This window comes from Notechis scutatus, chromosome Z (assembly GCF_049901735.1).
Source record: "Notechis scutatus isolate UNSWTSFEM ecotype Mainland chromosome Z, rNotScu1.2, whole genome shotgun sequence".
Classification (NCBI taxonomy): domain Eukaryota; kingdom Metazoa; phylum Chordata; class Lepidosauria; order Squamata; family Elapidae; genus Notechis; species Notechis scutatus.
Genome location: NC_142025.1, coordinates 93752685 through 93769893, shown reverse-complemented (window position 1 = coordinate 93769893; position 17209 = coordinate 93752685). Strand labels below are relative to the sequence as shown.

The window sequence follows — 17209 nt, the reverse complement described above, 5'->3', positions numbered from 1 at the left end:
AGTTAATGGGAGATAAAATTCAGCTTATGCAAGGAGTATTCGATTGGCAAAGTTACCATACTGCTTATGCAGTGGATCGGTTGTTATAAAGCCACCTTGTGAAGTTTTGGTAAATAAGATTTAAATGGTTGTACAGGTAGTCCTCAACTTAGAACCATTCATTTAGTGACTGTTCGAAATTACAGTGGCATTGAAAAAGTGACTTATGACTGTTTTTCACACAATTATTGTTGTGTCATATAACCAAAATTCAGACATTTGGCAACTGGCATGTGTTTATGACAGTTGCAGTGTCCCGGGGTCCCGTGATCACCTTTTGTGACTTTCTGACAAGAAGAGTCAATAGGGGAGCCAGATTTATTTAACAACTGTATTAGTAACTTAACAACTGCAGTGATTCATGTAACAACTGGCAAGAAATTCCTTTAACAGTTGTCTTGCTTAGCAACAGACATTTTGGGCTCCATTGTGGTCATAAGTTGAGGACTGCTTGTAATAGACTTCTTTTCCCTTTGCTTGCTAGCTGTGCAGCCTGAAGGTAGAAGTGGACATGGAGAAAATTGCTGCAGAAATTGCGCAGGCTGAAGAACAAGCCCGTAAGCGGCAGGAAGAAAGGGAGAAAGAGGCTGCAGAGCAAGCTGAACGCAGTCAGACCAGCATGGGCACCGAGGAGGAGCAGGCAGCAGGCAAGGCAGAGGAGAAAAAAGAAGAGGGAACTCCTCCCATGGAAACAGGTGACTGGAGTGTGCACTGATCATCAGTCACATATTGGAGATGAAAAGAAAATAGTGCCTTTAAAAAGAATCTTAGGGGAAAATTAATTTAATAGAGAGGACAAGTTTATAAAGTAGACTCTTTTTTCAACAATGTGAATTGCATATGAAGGTTTGTTTTTCAGAAATTGCTGTCGTGCTTCCTCCCGTATCAAATAATCAAGCTTATTTTTTTCAGATATGATAATTTTTAAAATCTTTATAACATATTTTCAATAAAAGTAGAAAATTGTGAAGGGCTCCCTGACATCATAGTCCTCTCCCAATGGCTAAGAAGGCAGAAGTTCATTTCAGGAAAGTGAAACCACAGGTCATGCATTTCCGAAACAGGATTGTATTTATTTTAAATATTGAAGGTGGAATTTGCCTTAATTCAGATGGAAATTTGGGGCAAGGGAGAAGACCACTATTCATGAATGGTTGTATCTTGTATCCGTTTAACATCTGATTCATATCTCTGATCTCCCCAGTAAGAGCTCTTTCCAATTTACCAAATTATTGAATTTGACCAGGGGTGGGATTCAAAATTCCCAACAACTGGTTCTCTGCCCATTTTTCACCCTCACATAGCCTCCGCTCAGGCCCTGCACCCAGCTGCATCCAAAACGAGCTGTGTGGAGAAGAATACAACACTGTATTCAAAGTTACAACAACACTGAAAAGGTCCTCACACTTCCACTACATCACTACATACCCATGGTCACATAATCAAAATTCAGGCGTTTGGCAATGAGTGTATATGTGCAATGGTTGCAGTGTCCCGGAGTGACCCTGAGGAAGGGTGACTTCTCAGCCAGAAACAAAGCCAAAGGAGAAGATGGATTCACTTAACAACCACGTGATTCACTGCAGTGATTTGTTTAACAAAAGGTCATAAAATTGGCTATGCTCACTTAACAGCCATCTTAGTTAACAAGGGAAATTCTGGTCGCAGTTGTGGTTGTCAATTGAGGACTATCTATGTACCATAAGAGGGACAAAATGATCTGCAAAAAACATTAGCCAACATTGAGCTAACAAGATGTATGCCTGATAGTTTTAAAGACTTCCTTTTTTCCCCTCCTTTTTTGTCTGTTATCTTGTATTTGAAAAATATTCTAGTAATTGGAATTAAGGGTCTCACAGCATTTTTTATTTTTTTTTGTATATGTGTGACAGAAGAACCTCCTCCAGAAGAAGCTATTGAGAATCAGCAGAATGGTGAAGGGACGTCCACTCCTGAAGACAAGGAGAGTGGGCAAGAAGGTGTTGAAAGCATGGCAGAGGAAGGAACAAGTGATAGCAATACTGGTTCAGAAAGCAATAGTGCCCTAGCTGAAGAACCCCCAGCTGACCCAATAACTTCCGAAGATGGTGAAAAGAAAGAGTAAAAAGAAAAGAAAAAATCACGTCTTTCCATATAGGTTTTCACTTTTGAAAAAGATTCGTGAATTGTAGTGGAGTTGATATGTAATCTGTCATTAGTATGGTTTCTTCAATATAATCCATGCATTTTTTAATCTATATGCTACGATAAAAATGTAATAGTTACCCAACAATAGCATCATATTTTTAATGTAGCTTTATAATTGATTTGGCTATTGTCCTATATCTAAGCCTTTAAAAAGTTACTTTGTTCTCAGTTAGTAGCAGACGGCTTAGAGTGAGATGTATGTATTCCCAATTATAGCTTCTTTCAAATCTGATCAAAGTTATTACTTATAGAAACTATAGAATTTAAATAACTGCTGATTTTCAACAAACATGCCCATTTTTTACTATATCCAAAACAAGTGTTACATTGAACCATGTAGTTCATTCAAAATCAAATTTTTCAGCCTTCAGAACTTTTTAAAAATACTAATTTTAAATCTATAATAAAAATAGTATATACAACTTCACAAAAGAAAAAAAGGCATCAAAACAAGTACATAAATATCACAGGATGCCTAATTCTCCTTACAGTTCCCTGTTTTGGAATCTATAAAAGAAAAAAACACCTGCACTGTTGCATATGCTATAGACTTTCAGCACTAAAAGCCAACATTGATAAAATGATATTTTTAATTTCTATACTTCTAAACCCCAAAGGCTTTCATCTGTCGTTCGCTGTATAGCTTACTTGTTTGCTTCATTATTTTTTCTCCCTTGCAGCAATTCAGTTTCTTATGCAAGCAGAACACATATTCTCCCAAGGCATATGACTCTTTAGGCCATTCTTGTCCAAAATATAATTGCATTATTCACCTTCATTATGTTCAGAGTAATGTGGGATTTTTTATTTTTTTTATTTTTTTTGGGGGGGGGGGCTCTCTTCCGTTCCCCCAACAATACTCTTTGATGCCTTGGTTGACAATGATGCTGTGTGTGGTAAAACATAATTCCTGGCAGTTGCTTAAAGTTTATCAAGCTTTTCTCCTTCACATCTGTACCAAGCAGCAAAAGTATAATTCACTAAACAATTCTCTGACAATAGAAGTCCAAAATATATGTAAAAGATGGTAACTTTAACTAAAGAAAGGCACTAGGCTTTGTAGAAATTTCCTAATCCCTTGTTGGTTTATAGATTTGTAATGCTTTTGTTTAGGTTCTTTCTTTTTTACTCTGTTTATTCAAAAAGTTTTTTGATATAATAAAACAGTACTTGTTTTCAAACAATGAAACAACTGCAGTAGTTTGTACTTGTCTTGGACACATTGATGGTAAAGTTCTATTGCAAAGAGAGAAGCTAAAACAAACTAGAGAGATTTAAAAAAGCAGAAGTCCTTGCAGTAAACCAACATTCATTGTGCCAGCACAATCCTAGGACATGATGGTAGGGGAGAATATATTTAAAATATGTACACTCTTTTCAGTTAGAAATTGCTGAGCCTCATAGTTGTGGTTCAGCCAGAACTATTCATAATATTTGTGAAATATTTTTCAGTATTCCAGATAAGTACATGTCTTTCTCCTTATTTGTTTTGCATTTTTAAAATTTGTTCTTTGCAGAAAAGGTATATATTTCCATAGTTTTATCTCACATCTGTTCCCAGCTGGCTTGCTGTTGATAATACTGTCAGCCAAATCTGATGAGCTCTGCAAAAACAACTTTTTGGCATTTTTATTCTAATTACTGAGTAATCCTGAGTTTTGTCTAGTAAGTGTTCATAATATGTTTTTTTAAAAACATTAAGCAAAACCCTAAATATACTCCCAAGGAAATGTTAGGATCATATTTGAGCCCCATTATACTAACCAAATCAAAACAATATATTTTTGACAACGGTGTCAAGACAACCATTAAACCAGCAAAAACCTGCATCGGTGTAAAAATCTAATTTGTTGGATTGAGGTAATAAAATAAGCATCTTGGTTCCAAATGTTTCCTAACTTTGGCACAATGTCTTGGCAATAAGATAAATGGGTTGGAAAAAATATGGATTGGATTTGCGTAACACACTTCAAATGATTATTAATATACCCATTTTCTTGATTTGCACAACATTGAATCATAAATTAACCAAACAAACCAACATGCCAAACCACAAAAGAACATGATTACAATTAAGATTGAGAAAGTTTATATTGTTTGAATGTATTCACTAAATCTAAACGCTCAGTTAAGCTATGTGAAACTACCTACAAAATGAGGCACATAGGACAGTTGTTACTCTAAACCTACAAATGAGGGCTTTGATTTTATAGTTAAATTCTGTATTGTGGAGGCAGGATTCATCCACATTTCTAAAATTCTCGTTAATGATCTTCTGTATCTTTTCTCTTAAACTTTTTCAAGCAACAGGCAAGTTCTTTTGGTGCAATAATCCTGAAAAGCTTGAGACTCTCACCTGCAAGATACATATTTTTTGATGATTTCAATTTGTTTAGTAAAAGATTGTGTCATGATGCCCAACCCAGATTACATTCCTTTTTGACTTACCAAAAAAAAGTACAAGGGTAATTTGTGTCCCTCCACCTACTCTTTCTTGCCTCACTTCTTTTCCCAAGAACCTCAAGGCAATGTACATAGTTTCTTCATTCCACTTCTAAACGATTGTGTAAAGTAGGTTAGACTGTGAAAAAGAATGACTAACTTGGCCCAAGATCACTCAGTAACTTTCATGGTGGATTAAGAATCTGAAATTTTATCACCCATAGTCCTAGTTTGATACAATAACTCAATCTTCCTTAAACCAAATTCTTCCAAATGTTTGGTTTGTAACTCCTATCGTTGGTCATTGTGGCTGCTCATGATGGAAACTTTAGCACAAAATAATTGGAAGGATGCAAATCAATGAAAGATGCTCTGATCATTGTACCATGCTGTTCTAATACTATCGATGCAGATTTATTTTTGGTGATACTTATGTTTATAGTACTTTCTGTTCTGTAAGAGCCTATGAAGTAGTTGTATCATTTTGCACAATTGCTCCTTGAAACTTGGGTGTGGAGTAAATGATTTTTTTCTAAGTACCTGAAGTAACTTTCAGAGTGTGTGTGTTCTTACGTAAAACCCCAGGAGGAATTGGCTCCTGAAGACAGTTTAAATCCATGCTATCAAAATTTCATTAACATTCTCTCCACCCAAAGCTCTAGTAGTCTTGTTCCAACATGTTCCTGTTCTATCTTGACTTCACCAACTTCAGGTATACTCAATATGGGTTTCTGTTCCTGGTTCTCTCCCTCACACCTCCACTCCCATATGACAGTCACATAGGAGCCAGATTAAGTTTTGTAGTAACATCAAACTAGTCTGGAGTATCAAATTGGATAGAGGGAATTAAGAACAAATGATAAAATTAAGAGTAATTTATGACATTTGTGGTTTTGCCATAAGGGTTGAAACTGGTTATGTTAAATTGTCTAAGATCAAAGTGAAGATTTACGTGGGAAACTGTACGGAACCTTATATATGTAAATTTGAAGCAGGAAAATGATTGTAATCTATTGATTTTCTTCCCATGCTTAATGTCCAGAATTAAATATGCTTCTCAATTTACTGACTTTATGATGCTCTAGAGTTTCCTTGACATTTCTTAGGAAATTTACATGGGAAAAGAACAAGATCAAGGGAATGGATAACTAGTCAGTAGGAAGATTTTAATAGTTTCAAAATAGGGTGTTTATTTTTTACAGTTTCTTTTACATGTATCAATATATATATTTTTGAAAGTGCATCCTCCACTGAATGCAAACAGGCATCCGTGATTCTTTATGACTTTCTGAACTTCAGAATACCAGAGTTGAAAAAAACACCATAGGTCATTTAGTCCAACCTCCCACCCAAGCAGGAGACCTACACCATTTCTGACAGATGGCAGTCCAGTTTCTTGAAAGCTTCTAGTGATGAAGCTCCCACAATTTCTGAAGGCAAGCTGTTCCATGGGTTATTTCCAACCTTATTTCTAGGTTGAATCTCTCCTTGATCAGTTTCCATCCATTATTCCTTATCTGGCCTTCAGGTGCTTTCGAAAATCACTTGACACCCCCTCTATGTGACAGCCCCTACAAATATTGAAACTCTGCTATTATGTCTCCCCTTCTCTTCACTAAACTAGCCATGCCCAGTTCCTGTAACTGTTCTTCATATGTTTTAGCTTTTAGTCCCCTAATCATTTTTGTGGCTTTCTACGGTACTCTTTCTAGAGTCTCAACATCTTTCTTATAGTGTGTTGACCAAAACTGGAGGCAGTATTCTAAGTGTGATCTTCTGCTTCTTCTATATGTTTCCAAATAATTTTGGAATGCAAGAATATATGTTGCTTATTTAGAGCTGATTTATTCCCCCTTCATGCCAAAGTAATTTGGCTGTTTGGGGGATACGATGCCATTTTTCTTGCCTACGTTGACTTAGTTGCTTGGCTCCCTAATTTATGTCTTGGGTCAGGGTTACATTATGAAACTATTTGCCATCACCTTCATGGTAGACAACCTACTACACCCAAGAATTTTTGATACTCCCCTCAAAAGCCAATTATTATTCTTAGTATTTAAATTATCGTTTAATTTTTTTCATTTTCTTCTGAGATTAGTTAAGCTGAAAGAGGAAGAGAGAATTCAATATTTGAGGCTTAAGGAAAAAAACATGACATACCCTCTTTTTTGCTTTAACTGTTTTTTTTTCCCATTGAGTCTGTTATGACAAGACTTGCATGGAATACTCAGCCAAATTTCAAATTATTATTAATTATCCATGAGCTACCTAGAAAATACAGAATCACAAAACATACCATTAATACTTTTGGACAAGGGCAAGAACTAGAAACTTTTGAAAACTTCAAAGTTACTGTACCTACCTAAGGATACCACTACCACCAGCAACAGCTTGAGTTCAAAAGACAGCACATAGAGGACGTAAAAGATTATGGTTTCTTAAATTTACTCTGTCTTTAAGTAAATAAATATTGAAAGTGCAAATTTCAAACTTAAGAGCAAAAGCTGCTAAATCTTTACAGTAGAACTGGTTGTTACAAAAAAGCTTTATAATTAATAAATCATAATTTATTTTAATCTTTATAATTAAAATCATAGCTATGAGCACTTTTGATTTATAACAAGTACTCATTGGATATTTACATATATATTCCAACTGAAACCAGTATATTTACTTTCAGCTTGATTATAAAAGTTTAACAAACACTTAGAAAATAATGAATTTTACCCAAAAAGTGATGTATGATGATCAAAAAGCAGAAGGATTGAAGTCATTTCCAATTCAGTCATTTCTTTTTAGGGATGACAGTTTAATGATTTTTAAGAGGAGAAATGCTGGTCTTAAGCCAGCTAAAAAGTTATATCATTCCATTTGAAAGATTTAGTTTTAGCTCTAAGCATGTATAACACAGATTGTAGGGATTGCTTAATAGTAAAGCTAGATAGCTTGTAAAACAATTATTTACTTTAAATATTCAACAACTAAGTTCCTAGTTTTGCAACCAAGTTCTCCACATAAGTTCAAGTTTAGTCAAATATAATTTTAAACAAGCAAGAGGAATATCACATTTTTCTTACTTCTGATTCAAAGGAAAAGGAATGGAAATGTTCCAATATATAATGGAAATTAGGTGAATAAGTCTGTAGTGACACAACAACAAAACTTTTAAGATCCTTCTTTGAACTATTCCATAGATTGCTATCATCATTTGTGGCCACATCTTGGGGAAAAAATCTAGGGTTAAAACCGAGAACCCGAGAAATAAAAGTTTTTTTTTCCTGTGAAGACGAGCAGCCAAACTTTGATGCTTTCTTCATCAACCTTTTACAGAATTGCTGGACAGGAGCTTCTTCTACTATCAAAGATACCATATGAGTAAAAATAGCACATTCATCCTTGAGATTATTGTCCTACATAATGTAATTTCTTTTTCCCCTCCCCCTTAGTCTCATTATCAGAATACCTTGGCTGCCTATCATATAATACGGCCTTAAGCAACCTTTACAGCAGTATACTGGAGTTTTAAGGGTTTCATTTCATAAGCAGCAGCATTCCTGGGAAATGATAGGCCTTGGCCTCTTAATTTATTACACTGCATAAACTTAAAAGAATGCAAGAATGAAGAAAAAAGGTAAAAATGCAGAATAAAAAATAAAACATAAGCAAAAAAAGGTGAATTTGAGAACACATTGCCCCTCCCCCCACATTCTTTCCCCCCACAAATTCTAATCACTATAATATTAATGTTGTGCTTTTAATATAAACAATTAGGTTTTTGCTCATATCATAGGTTTACATAATTTCATCTGTTGTTTTTAATTAGTTGCTTGACTCTTTTCCTAGATAGAAGCCATAATTCAAATGCCTGAATCTGCCTTGCAGTGTAATGTGTCATCTATAGAGAAACTATTCTGCTTAAACTTGGTTAAAGGTCTATTATGAATCTATACAGTAATTTAAACACATACAATGTCATATTAATCAAGAGCCAGTTTGGCATTAGTAGTTAAGGCTTCAAGTTAGAAGGAGACTGAGTTTTAATCCAACTGCCTTCTTGGGAACAAAGCCAGTTGGGTGATCTTGGCCAGTCACGTTATCTCAGCCCTAGAAAGGAAGTGATGGAAACCACTTCTGAAAAGTCTTGCTAAAGAAACCCCTGTAAGGAAGAATCAAATACAATTGAAGGGGGGAAAAACCAGGAGCATCACATTGTGACAACATGGGAACTAGACTTATTTATTTATTTTTTATTTATTTGATTTGTCAATCGCTTACAAGATAATAGGTATAAGTATAAACATGAGTAAGAATACAGAAAATAGCTATGATTAAATGGGGACAATAGGACAGGGACGGGAGGCACGATGGTGCACATGCACGCCCCTTACAGACCTCTTAGGAATGGGGTGAGATCAATAGTGGATAGTTTGGGGTTAAAGGAGTGGGGGTTTGAGGATGTAACTACAGAGTCAGGTAGTGCATTCAAGGCATTGACCACTCTGTTGCTGAAGTTGTACTTTCTGCAATCAAGTTTGGAGCGGTTAACATTGAGTTTGTGTCTGTTGTGTGCTCTTGTATTGTTGCGGTTGAAGCTGAATCATTGAGTGGTAGGACATTGTAGCAGATAATTTTGTGTACTATGCTTAAGTCCAACTGTAGGCGACGTAGTTCAAGATTGTCCAAGCCCAAAATTTCAAGTCTGGTGATATAGGGTATTTTGTTGCAAGCAGAGGAGTGTAGTACTCTTCTTGTGAAATAATTCTGGACTCACTCAATTGTATTAATGTCTGATATACAGTGTAGATTCCAGACAGATGAGCTGTATTTGAGTATTGGTCTAGCAAAGGTTTTGTATGCCCTAGTTAGCAATTCAATATTTCCAGAGGAGAAGCTTCGTAAGATTAGATTTACAACTCTTAATGCCTTTTTGGCAATGCTATTACAGTGAGCTCTGGAGCTTAGATATGAGTACTCCTAGGTCCTTGACAGAGTGAGGGTCATCAATGAGGTCATATCCACCTAGTTTGTATTTGGCGTGCTGATTTTTTTTTACCAATGTGTAGGACAGAGCATTTGTTGGTCGAGGTTTGGAGTTGCCATTCAAACACATAATCAAAGTCACTTTGTAGAGCAAGTAGCATTGTTGGTGGTGTTGAATAGTTTTACATCATCCCCGAAGAAGCATTTGCTTATAAGGTGATCACAAAGGTCATTTATATAGAGTATAAAAAGTGTGGGTCCTAGAACGCTGCCTTGGGGGACACCGCTGTTAACTGGAGCAGGATTTGATATAGCACTCCCTATTTTTACTATTTGTTGCCTGTTTGACAGGAATGCAGTAATCCACTTATGAAGGGATCCAGAAATTCTGTAAGAGTTTTTAGTTTTAACAGCAGTTTGTCATGTACCATTGAATCAAAGGCTTTGCAGAAGTCTATGTAAATTGCATCTATTGCTTTATCCTGGTCGAGTAGAGTAGTCCTATGTTTTTGCAGTGGAGGAGTTGTAGGTTGCAGGACAATTTTTTCCTGAAACCAAATTGTTTTTGGAGAGAAGGTTGTTTGACTCTAAGTGGAAGGTAATGGATTAGTTAATGATTGATTCCATGACTTTGCATGTGACACAACACAGTGAGATTGGTCTGTAGTTTTCAACCAGGCTGGGGTCCCCTTTTTTGAAGATAGGGATGACCGTCGCTAAGGACCATAGGTTCAGTAAGGAGCTGGTTCTGAATGATATATTATATACAATGCTTAGGGGTTCTGCTATGGCAGAGGAAAGCTTTTTTAATAACAATAAATTCACACATTTATTTTGTCCTTACAGTTACACCAATAGCACCTCTGGGTTCTTCATAAGACAAATGAACAAACTGAAAAAAAATTAATGGACACAAGTCTGACAGTAGGACTCATAACAAGGACAATTATCAGAGTACTTCAATATCCCAAAACACTCTGTAGCAGATCTCAAAGTGTCTGTTTTAGAAAAGGGGGGCATCAAGGCACCATCAAACAAGAAATTGTTAAATTCACAAATTTTAAACTGTTTCAAGCAATTTTAGAAGGTCTCAACAAACAAAAGTTTTTAACACAATTGCTCATTGATTATGTACTTGTGATGTACAGCAGATTAAGGTGACATATGTAACCTTAATCTGCTTAATCAAACTGTTTTTCTCCCAACATTTTGGACCATTACCATCAATTTCAAACTTGCATCAATCTAGGAACTCTAAACATGTAATGATATGATCTTCTGAACAATAAGAAGGTACCAGATTCCTTCGTTTTTTGCCATCATAGGTTAACATTGCTCTCCTCTTACAAGATCCCATAGTGGGTTTTCTCCTGCATTTGAAACAGGTTTTTGTGCTGGCAAAGCTTCTGACCTACTTGGTCAGAAAAAAAACCCGAAAATTATTTTGGAAGACTGCATGCCTTATATAGATTTTTTACTAAAGGAAGAAAAAATATGATTTATAGCTTTGATGATATTTTTAAAAAGTGGATTAGGGGCAGGAGGGATTTATAGAATACCCAAGAGGGAGGAAGAATTATAAGATTATCTATTAAATAAAATGTTAGAAGTCATATTTCATAACTTTAATTTCTTTTTTGCACCTTTTCAGTATTGTCTTTTACTTTTGTACAGTCCTTAATAAATATAACTTTTTTTAAAAAAATGAGACTTGGCTCAGTAAAGAGATGTCTTGCAGTCATTTCCTGTTTTTTTCCTTCATCAGATGATAGTTCTGCTTTATTTCTCTAACTCGCTGGCAAAATATTCCTTGAAAGTCCTTTTACATCTCTCCCTTCCATGCTACCAGCTTTGAACCTTTCTCTTATTCTTTGTTCATATCAAAATGTTTTGAGTCCTGTTGCATCTTATGTTAGAGAAAATGGCTTTTCTGATGGCCAGGCTATGAGTTTGCTGAGCTGAAGAAAGACATGCTTTGCAAAAAAAAAAAGTCTTCCTTACTTTTTTAAATTAGTTATAAACTCACATTTCCTTCCTTCCAAATACAACATTGACATTTTGCTGCTGTTTTTAGCTATGATGCTAAAAGATGGGCTGACCCAAGTGACTAAATGCCTACATTAGGTGGTGGATTGAGATGACAGCTGAGTGGGACCAAGATGCTACCTGATATCCTTCTGATTTACCTTTCAGAGCAGCTCTTTCATTGGATTGAAGTGCACAATAATGTGCTTGTTGCCTATATGTATTGCTTTGAAGAGATCCTTGGAGTGATGCTTTGTTAAGGAACCACATAATCTGATCATACAGGCAGCCTCTGAGGTCAGCATATCATGGATCCCTTATGATATAGGTAGGGGATCTGGCTGAGAGTGAGTGGCATTGCTGCTGCTGCCATCACTAGGTGAAGAAGCGTGAGGGATTGGGGAGAGATGCTACGCCTTCTCCTCCTGCTTCTGGAGGAACTATTTTTGAGTTGTCCCTACTTAAAAACAACTGCTCTCAGCTCATAATGCTCTCTGCCATCATGCCTCCAAAGCCACCAAGACAGTGTCACATTGTTCTGGCCAGAGGTGGTATTCAGCAGGTTCTGACCAGTTCTGGAGAACTGGTAGCGGAAATTTTGAGTAGTTTGGAGAACCGGCAAATACCACCTCTGGCTGGAGACTTTACAGTATCCTTTCCCTGCCACGCCCACCAAGCCACGCGCACAGAACCGGTAGTAAAAAAAAATTGAATCCCACCACTGGTTCTGGCTCAGGCACCATGTTGGTAGGATATCTAACAATCAAATCAAATCAGTGCTGGCCAGGAGGAGGATTAAAAATAATAAAATTGTTTTATACCAGTAAAAATGGAATCTGGATTTGAAATATTGTGAATGCTGTAGAGCAGCATAAGTTGCGGAAAAGATTAACTAAAGGGAGGGTGTATGCAGGATACAGGGCATATTCTTTTCCACAAAAGCTTATCATCCAAATATTTAAAAGGTTAGAAAAAATCTGATTATAAAATGGGGTCATGAATATAACTTTCTTCTCTCTACTGTAACATTTGTAAACATAAAACATGTCTTTAGTTATTTTATTGTCATTGCACCTCGTACAACAAAATCAAACACCATCTTCAGTGCACATCATGACCATGACCATGACCATACATCCTTCACCTTTCACACATTGAACCGAAAACCCCCGACACCACACCAACACTGCACTACATAGCAGAATTCAAAAGAGCTACTGCCCTGGGATAGAAGCTGTTTTTCAGCCTATTTGTCCTTGTTTTTATTATTCTGTACCGTCTGCCAGATGGTAATAGTTCAAAAAAAGGGTTCCCAGGATGAGATGGATCTTTGAGAATGTTTTGAAATTTCTTAAGGCAGCGGGAACTATAAAGAGGGAAGAGGGCAACCAATGATCTTCCAGGCAATGACATTAACCCTCTGGATTGCTTTCCTATCTACCACTGTGCAATTGGCAAACCATACAGAAGTGCAGTATGTTAAAATTCTCTCAATGGTGCAGCGGTAGAAAGGTCACCAGCAGTTTTTAATTCAGTTGTTATTTTCTGAGAAGTCTCAGGTAGTATAATCTCTGCTGGGCCCTTTTGACCAGGGCTGCAATGTGGGCACCCCAGGTCAGGTCCTCTTTTAGGGTAACACCCAGAAACTTAAAACTGGCCACTTGCTCCACTCGGTCTCCATTGATAAGCAAGGGCTGGATGTCTGATCTGTTCCTTCTATAATCCACTATAAGCTCCTTGGTCTTGTTGGTGTTGAAGACCAAGTTATTGTCTCCACACCATGAAAGCAACTGGTCCACCTCATCTCAGTAGGCAGACTCATCCCCCCAGAGATAAGTCCCACCACTGTTGTATCATCTGCAAATTTAGTGTGAGTGGGAATGCAGTCATGCACATAAAGTGTATAGAGTAAGGGATTCAACATGCAACTCTGTGGTGTACCAGTGTTAAGAATAAGAGCTGAAGAGGTATGATGACCTAATCTGACCTCTGTGAGCGGCCAGATAGGAAATCCATAATCCAAAGGCAGATTGAATAAGGCCAAGGTCCAGAAGTTTAGACACTAGTCTATGTGGAAGAATTGTGTTAAATGCAGAACTAAAATCCACAAAAAGCATCCTCACATAGCCCCCCCGCTATTCTAGATGAGTCAGAGCAGCGTGAAGAGTAATGGCTATAGCATCCTCTGTCGATCTATTTTTTCTGTATGCAAACTGGTGTTTATCAAATGTATGTGGAAAACCAGAAATGATGTGCTGGCAGACCAATTTTTGGTCTTCCCTAATCTACTGCTTTCCAAATGTGATAACCTGCACATCTGCATTCCCTAACCAATGAGCTATCTGAGATTTATGGTAATTGTAATCCAACATGGCTGGAAAAGCATTTTATTGGAAAAGGCTGACTTGACACTGGTGAAACTGATAGGCTCAGGATAGGACTGTAAATTCAGGACAGAACCAGCAAAACAGTCATTTATACACTGTCTAGTTAATTATTTGTTGTACAAGTAAGTCCCCAACTTATGACCCAAATTTCTGTCACTAATTGAAACAGTTATTAACTGAGTTTTGCTCCATTTTATAACTTTCCTATGTTTCCCAAGTCAAACTATTTTTGACTTGAAACACTACAGATTTGCTCCAGTCAAAATAATTTTGACCACCATACTTCACTGGTTCAGCTTTTTTGCCATTGATTGTACTGAATTTGGAAAGGATAAATCATGGTGGCTTAACTTACTTTTAGAGTTTGATAGTGACAGGCCATTTGATTCCCAATTCTAGTTATTGATGGACTACTAGAACATGGCTACTATTTTCATGTCCTGCTTTTTAATTTTCCAGAGAGTCTGGCTGACTGCTGGGGGATTTAAATTAGCCAGAAATTTCAATCTTTATATTTCCTTGTTTGGGCACTAATGTTTGGAGCTGTATCACCTGCATGCCTTTAAGCCTACCTGGCATAGGTGTGCCTTACAAAATACCAGACTATTGATGTGGGACAGGCACCAAGGTTGCATGCCAGGCCTTACAGAGTTTGTCTATGTTTATGATAATCTTATGATAACATCAGCCCATTATCAGCACGAATACTGTTGTGACTCATTTGACAGGTTGATCTTGTGTTACTGAAGTTTGGCGACTAACAGCTTAACCACTCACTTGATAATTTCATTCAGGCAGTTTTTAGGAGGTTTGGGACACTTTATTTCATCACTTCTATTGTGGGAAAATGAAAAAAAATGTGTTATTTTCTCTCCTTTTCTTACACACCCTTTTCAGTGAAACATTTCATCCTTGTCAGTAATTGCAGTTAATTAACATTTGTTGTAAAGAAAGGTATTGGTTGAAAATAAAAAAAAATTGTTGTTAAATAAAAGATAGCAGCTTGCAATAAAGAAAACAGCTACATATATTGCCAAATTCTTGGGTTTCATGGAGAATTGATAAAGTGAAGAATCACTAGGCTTTGCAAGAAAGCTTCTAGCATATTGTAGACTACACAGGATAGGGGAGGGGGAAGCCAAACTAGAGTATTTATAAGGGAAATGTAATACTAACCACTCATCTTTAACTCCAGTCACTTGTAAATTTATAAGATTGGATTCAGTGGGCAGAGCTCCATTCAAATCTTCTATAGCTTAGATAATTCATTGAGGAAATTCTGTCCAGCATGTATATCATAAAATTAGGTACCCTCTTCAGTTTTTGACTGGAACAATCAATGGGGATACTTGAAATCAAGCAGGGTAGAGGGCACAGATTGTGTTACTTCATAGATGCCTGCTTGGAGAATTGCAATGGCAGGTAATAACTCTTCATTGTGGTGATTCAGACACATGCGGAGTGGATCTGATTATTACAAGGTAACTAAAGCGAGGATACTTCTGCTGAAATTTGGGCATTTTCAGGAGCACAGTCCCAATTTAAAATGCTTGATGAAGATAGATGGTTGATGCAATGTCATTGATGGGCACAACTCTAGTCAGGGAATATCCAGGAGACGGGTTGCTGATGTTGCCACCACTCTTATGGAGATAGCTTACATTGGAAGGCAACAGTTTTCCAATCTGGAAGCAAAGCTTAAAGATTGACAACATCCTTTTGGATTGACATTGAGGAAAGGGGAAGGCCATATCCTTTAGATGAAATTTGGAGAACCAGAAATAAATGTTAGCCTAGGTGAAATACCGCTATGGGGTCCAGATAAAATGCAAGAACCTGATCTCCATCTAAAGAATGAAGTAATGTTTCCAAAGGCATTGGGAGGACGTGAAAAAAGCTAGGTAATATGAAGTCTTGATTCAAGTGGAACTTTATTTTCTCCCCAAAAAGCCTGCTAGATGGCGCAAGCACAACACTCTAGATGATGCTTCACATCATTAAAACAGCTTTATCCCCATCTAGTGGCATAATGCTGTGAATTTATTGCTGGGACATTGATTTTTGCAGACAAAAGATCATTGAGAAATTCCATATCAAAAATCTGGTTCCTTTTCATTTTCTAAAATACCTCCTCTTTCTCAAATCTTTATGTTTAGAAATATTTCCAGCCTACTGGCTTTTGCCATTGAGTTAATCTAGGAGAGCCAGTCCAGTCCAGGGGTTAAAGCAGTATTTCTCAACCTTGACATGTTTAAGAAGTGTGGACCAACACCCAGAATTCCCCAGTGAGCAGCACATATATTAAAGTTGCCAAGAAACACAAGATTACATTAACAGATTAAGAGAGGGAGATGCAGGTTTTAGTCCAATTTGTATCCCAGCATTGTTGTCATTCAACATTTTTTACTACCGGTTCTGTGGGCGTGGTGTGGTGGACATAGTGTGGCTTGGTGGACATGGCTTGGTGGGCAGGGCAGGGGAAGGATACTGTAAAATCTCCATTCTCTCCCCACTCCTGGGGGAAGGTTATTGCAAAATCCCATTCCCACCCCACCCCACTAACCTGCTTTCCAGCTCCTTTCTCCTGTGCAGGGCAACAAAAGAAGACCCAGCCAATCATCTGGGACTCGGGAGGCAGAGAATAGATGGGTGCAGGCTCAGTCAGAGGTGGTATTTGTCAGTTCTCCGAACTATTCAAAATTTCCACTACCAGTTCTCCAGAACTAGTCAGAATGTGCTGAATACCACCTCTGATTGCTGTCATGGGAAAATGGGAGGAAAGAATGCTAGGCAGAGGTGGTATTCAGCCAGTTCGCACCTACTCAGGCAAACTGGTAGCAAGAATTTGGTGTGGGTCGCCAAACTGGAAGCAACATCTAGCTGGCCATGCCCCCAACCTGGTCGCCCGGTTTCCACTCAATCGCTTGCCCCACCCGCTTGATGCTCACTCGCCCCATTTTAAAGGAGGACTGCTCCCCCGCCCTAGCCATGCATTTTCAAGCAGCCACTTGAAAACACATGATTGTGGGCGGAGCAGTGGCCCGTTAACCTGCAAAACTGTTCCAAGGCTGGATTCTTCATGGACACTAGAAGTATTGCTTCCCCTTGTGAGTAAAGTGCCTGAGCGAGAGGGAAAGAACGCTGGGGGA

The 17209-nt window shown here is 37.5% G+C and overlaps 1 protein-coding gene across 5 annotated transcripts in view; it reads left to right on the top strand.

Annotated features, from left to right (window-relative positions):
* SMARCE1 (SWI/SNF related BAF chromatin remodeling complex subunit E1) overlaps positions 1 to 3418 on the top strand; it is a 51515-nt gene extending 48097 nt beyond the window's left edge. For 3 of the 5 annotated variants that reach the window (XM_026686051.2, XM_087946271.1, XM_087946269.1), the window contains 2 exons: positions 524 to 734; positions 1932 to 3418. In XM_026686051.2, coding sequence (XP_026541836.1) covers positions 524 to 734; positions 1932 to 2143 — 423 coding nt within the window. In that variant the 3' untranslated portion in view covers positions 2144 to 3418. The remainder of the gene's footprint in view (positions 1 to 523; positions 735 to 1931) is intronic. The other 2 variants (XM_026686052.2, XM_087946270.1) reach the window with 1 other exon arrangement.
* The last annotated feature ends 13791 nt before the right edge of the window (positions 3419 to 17209 follow it).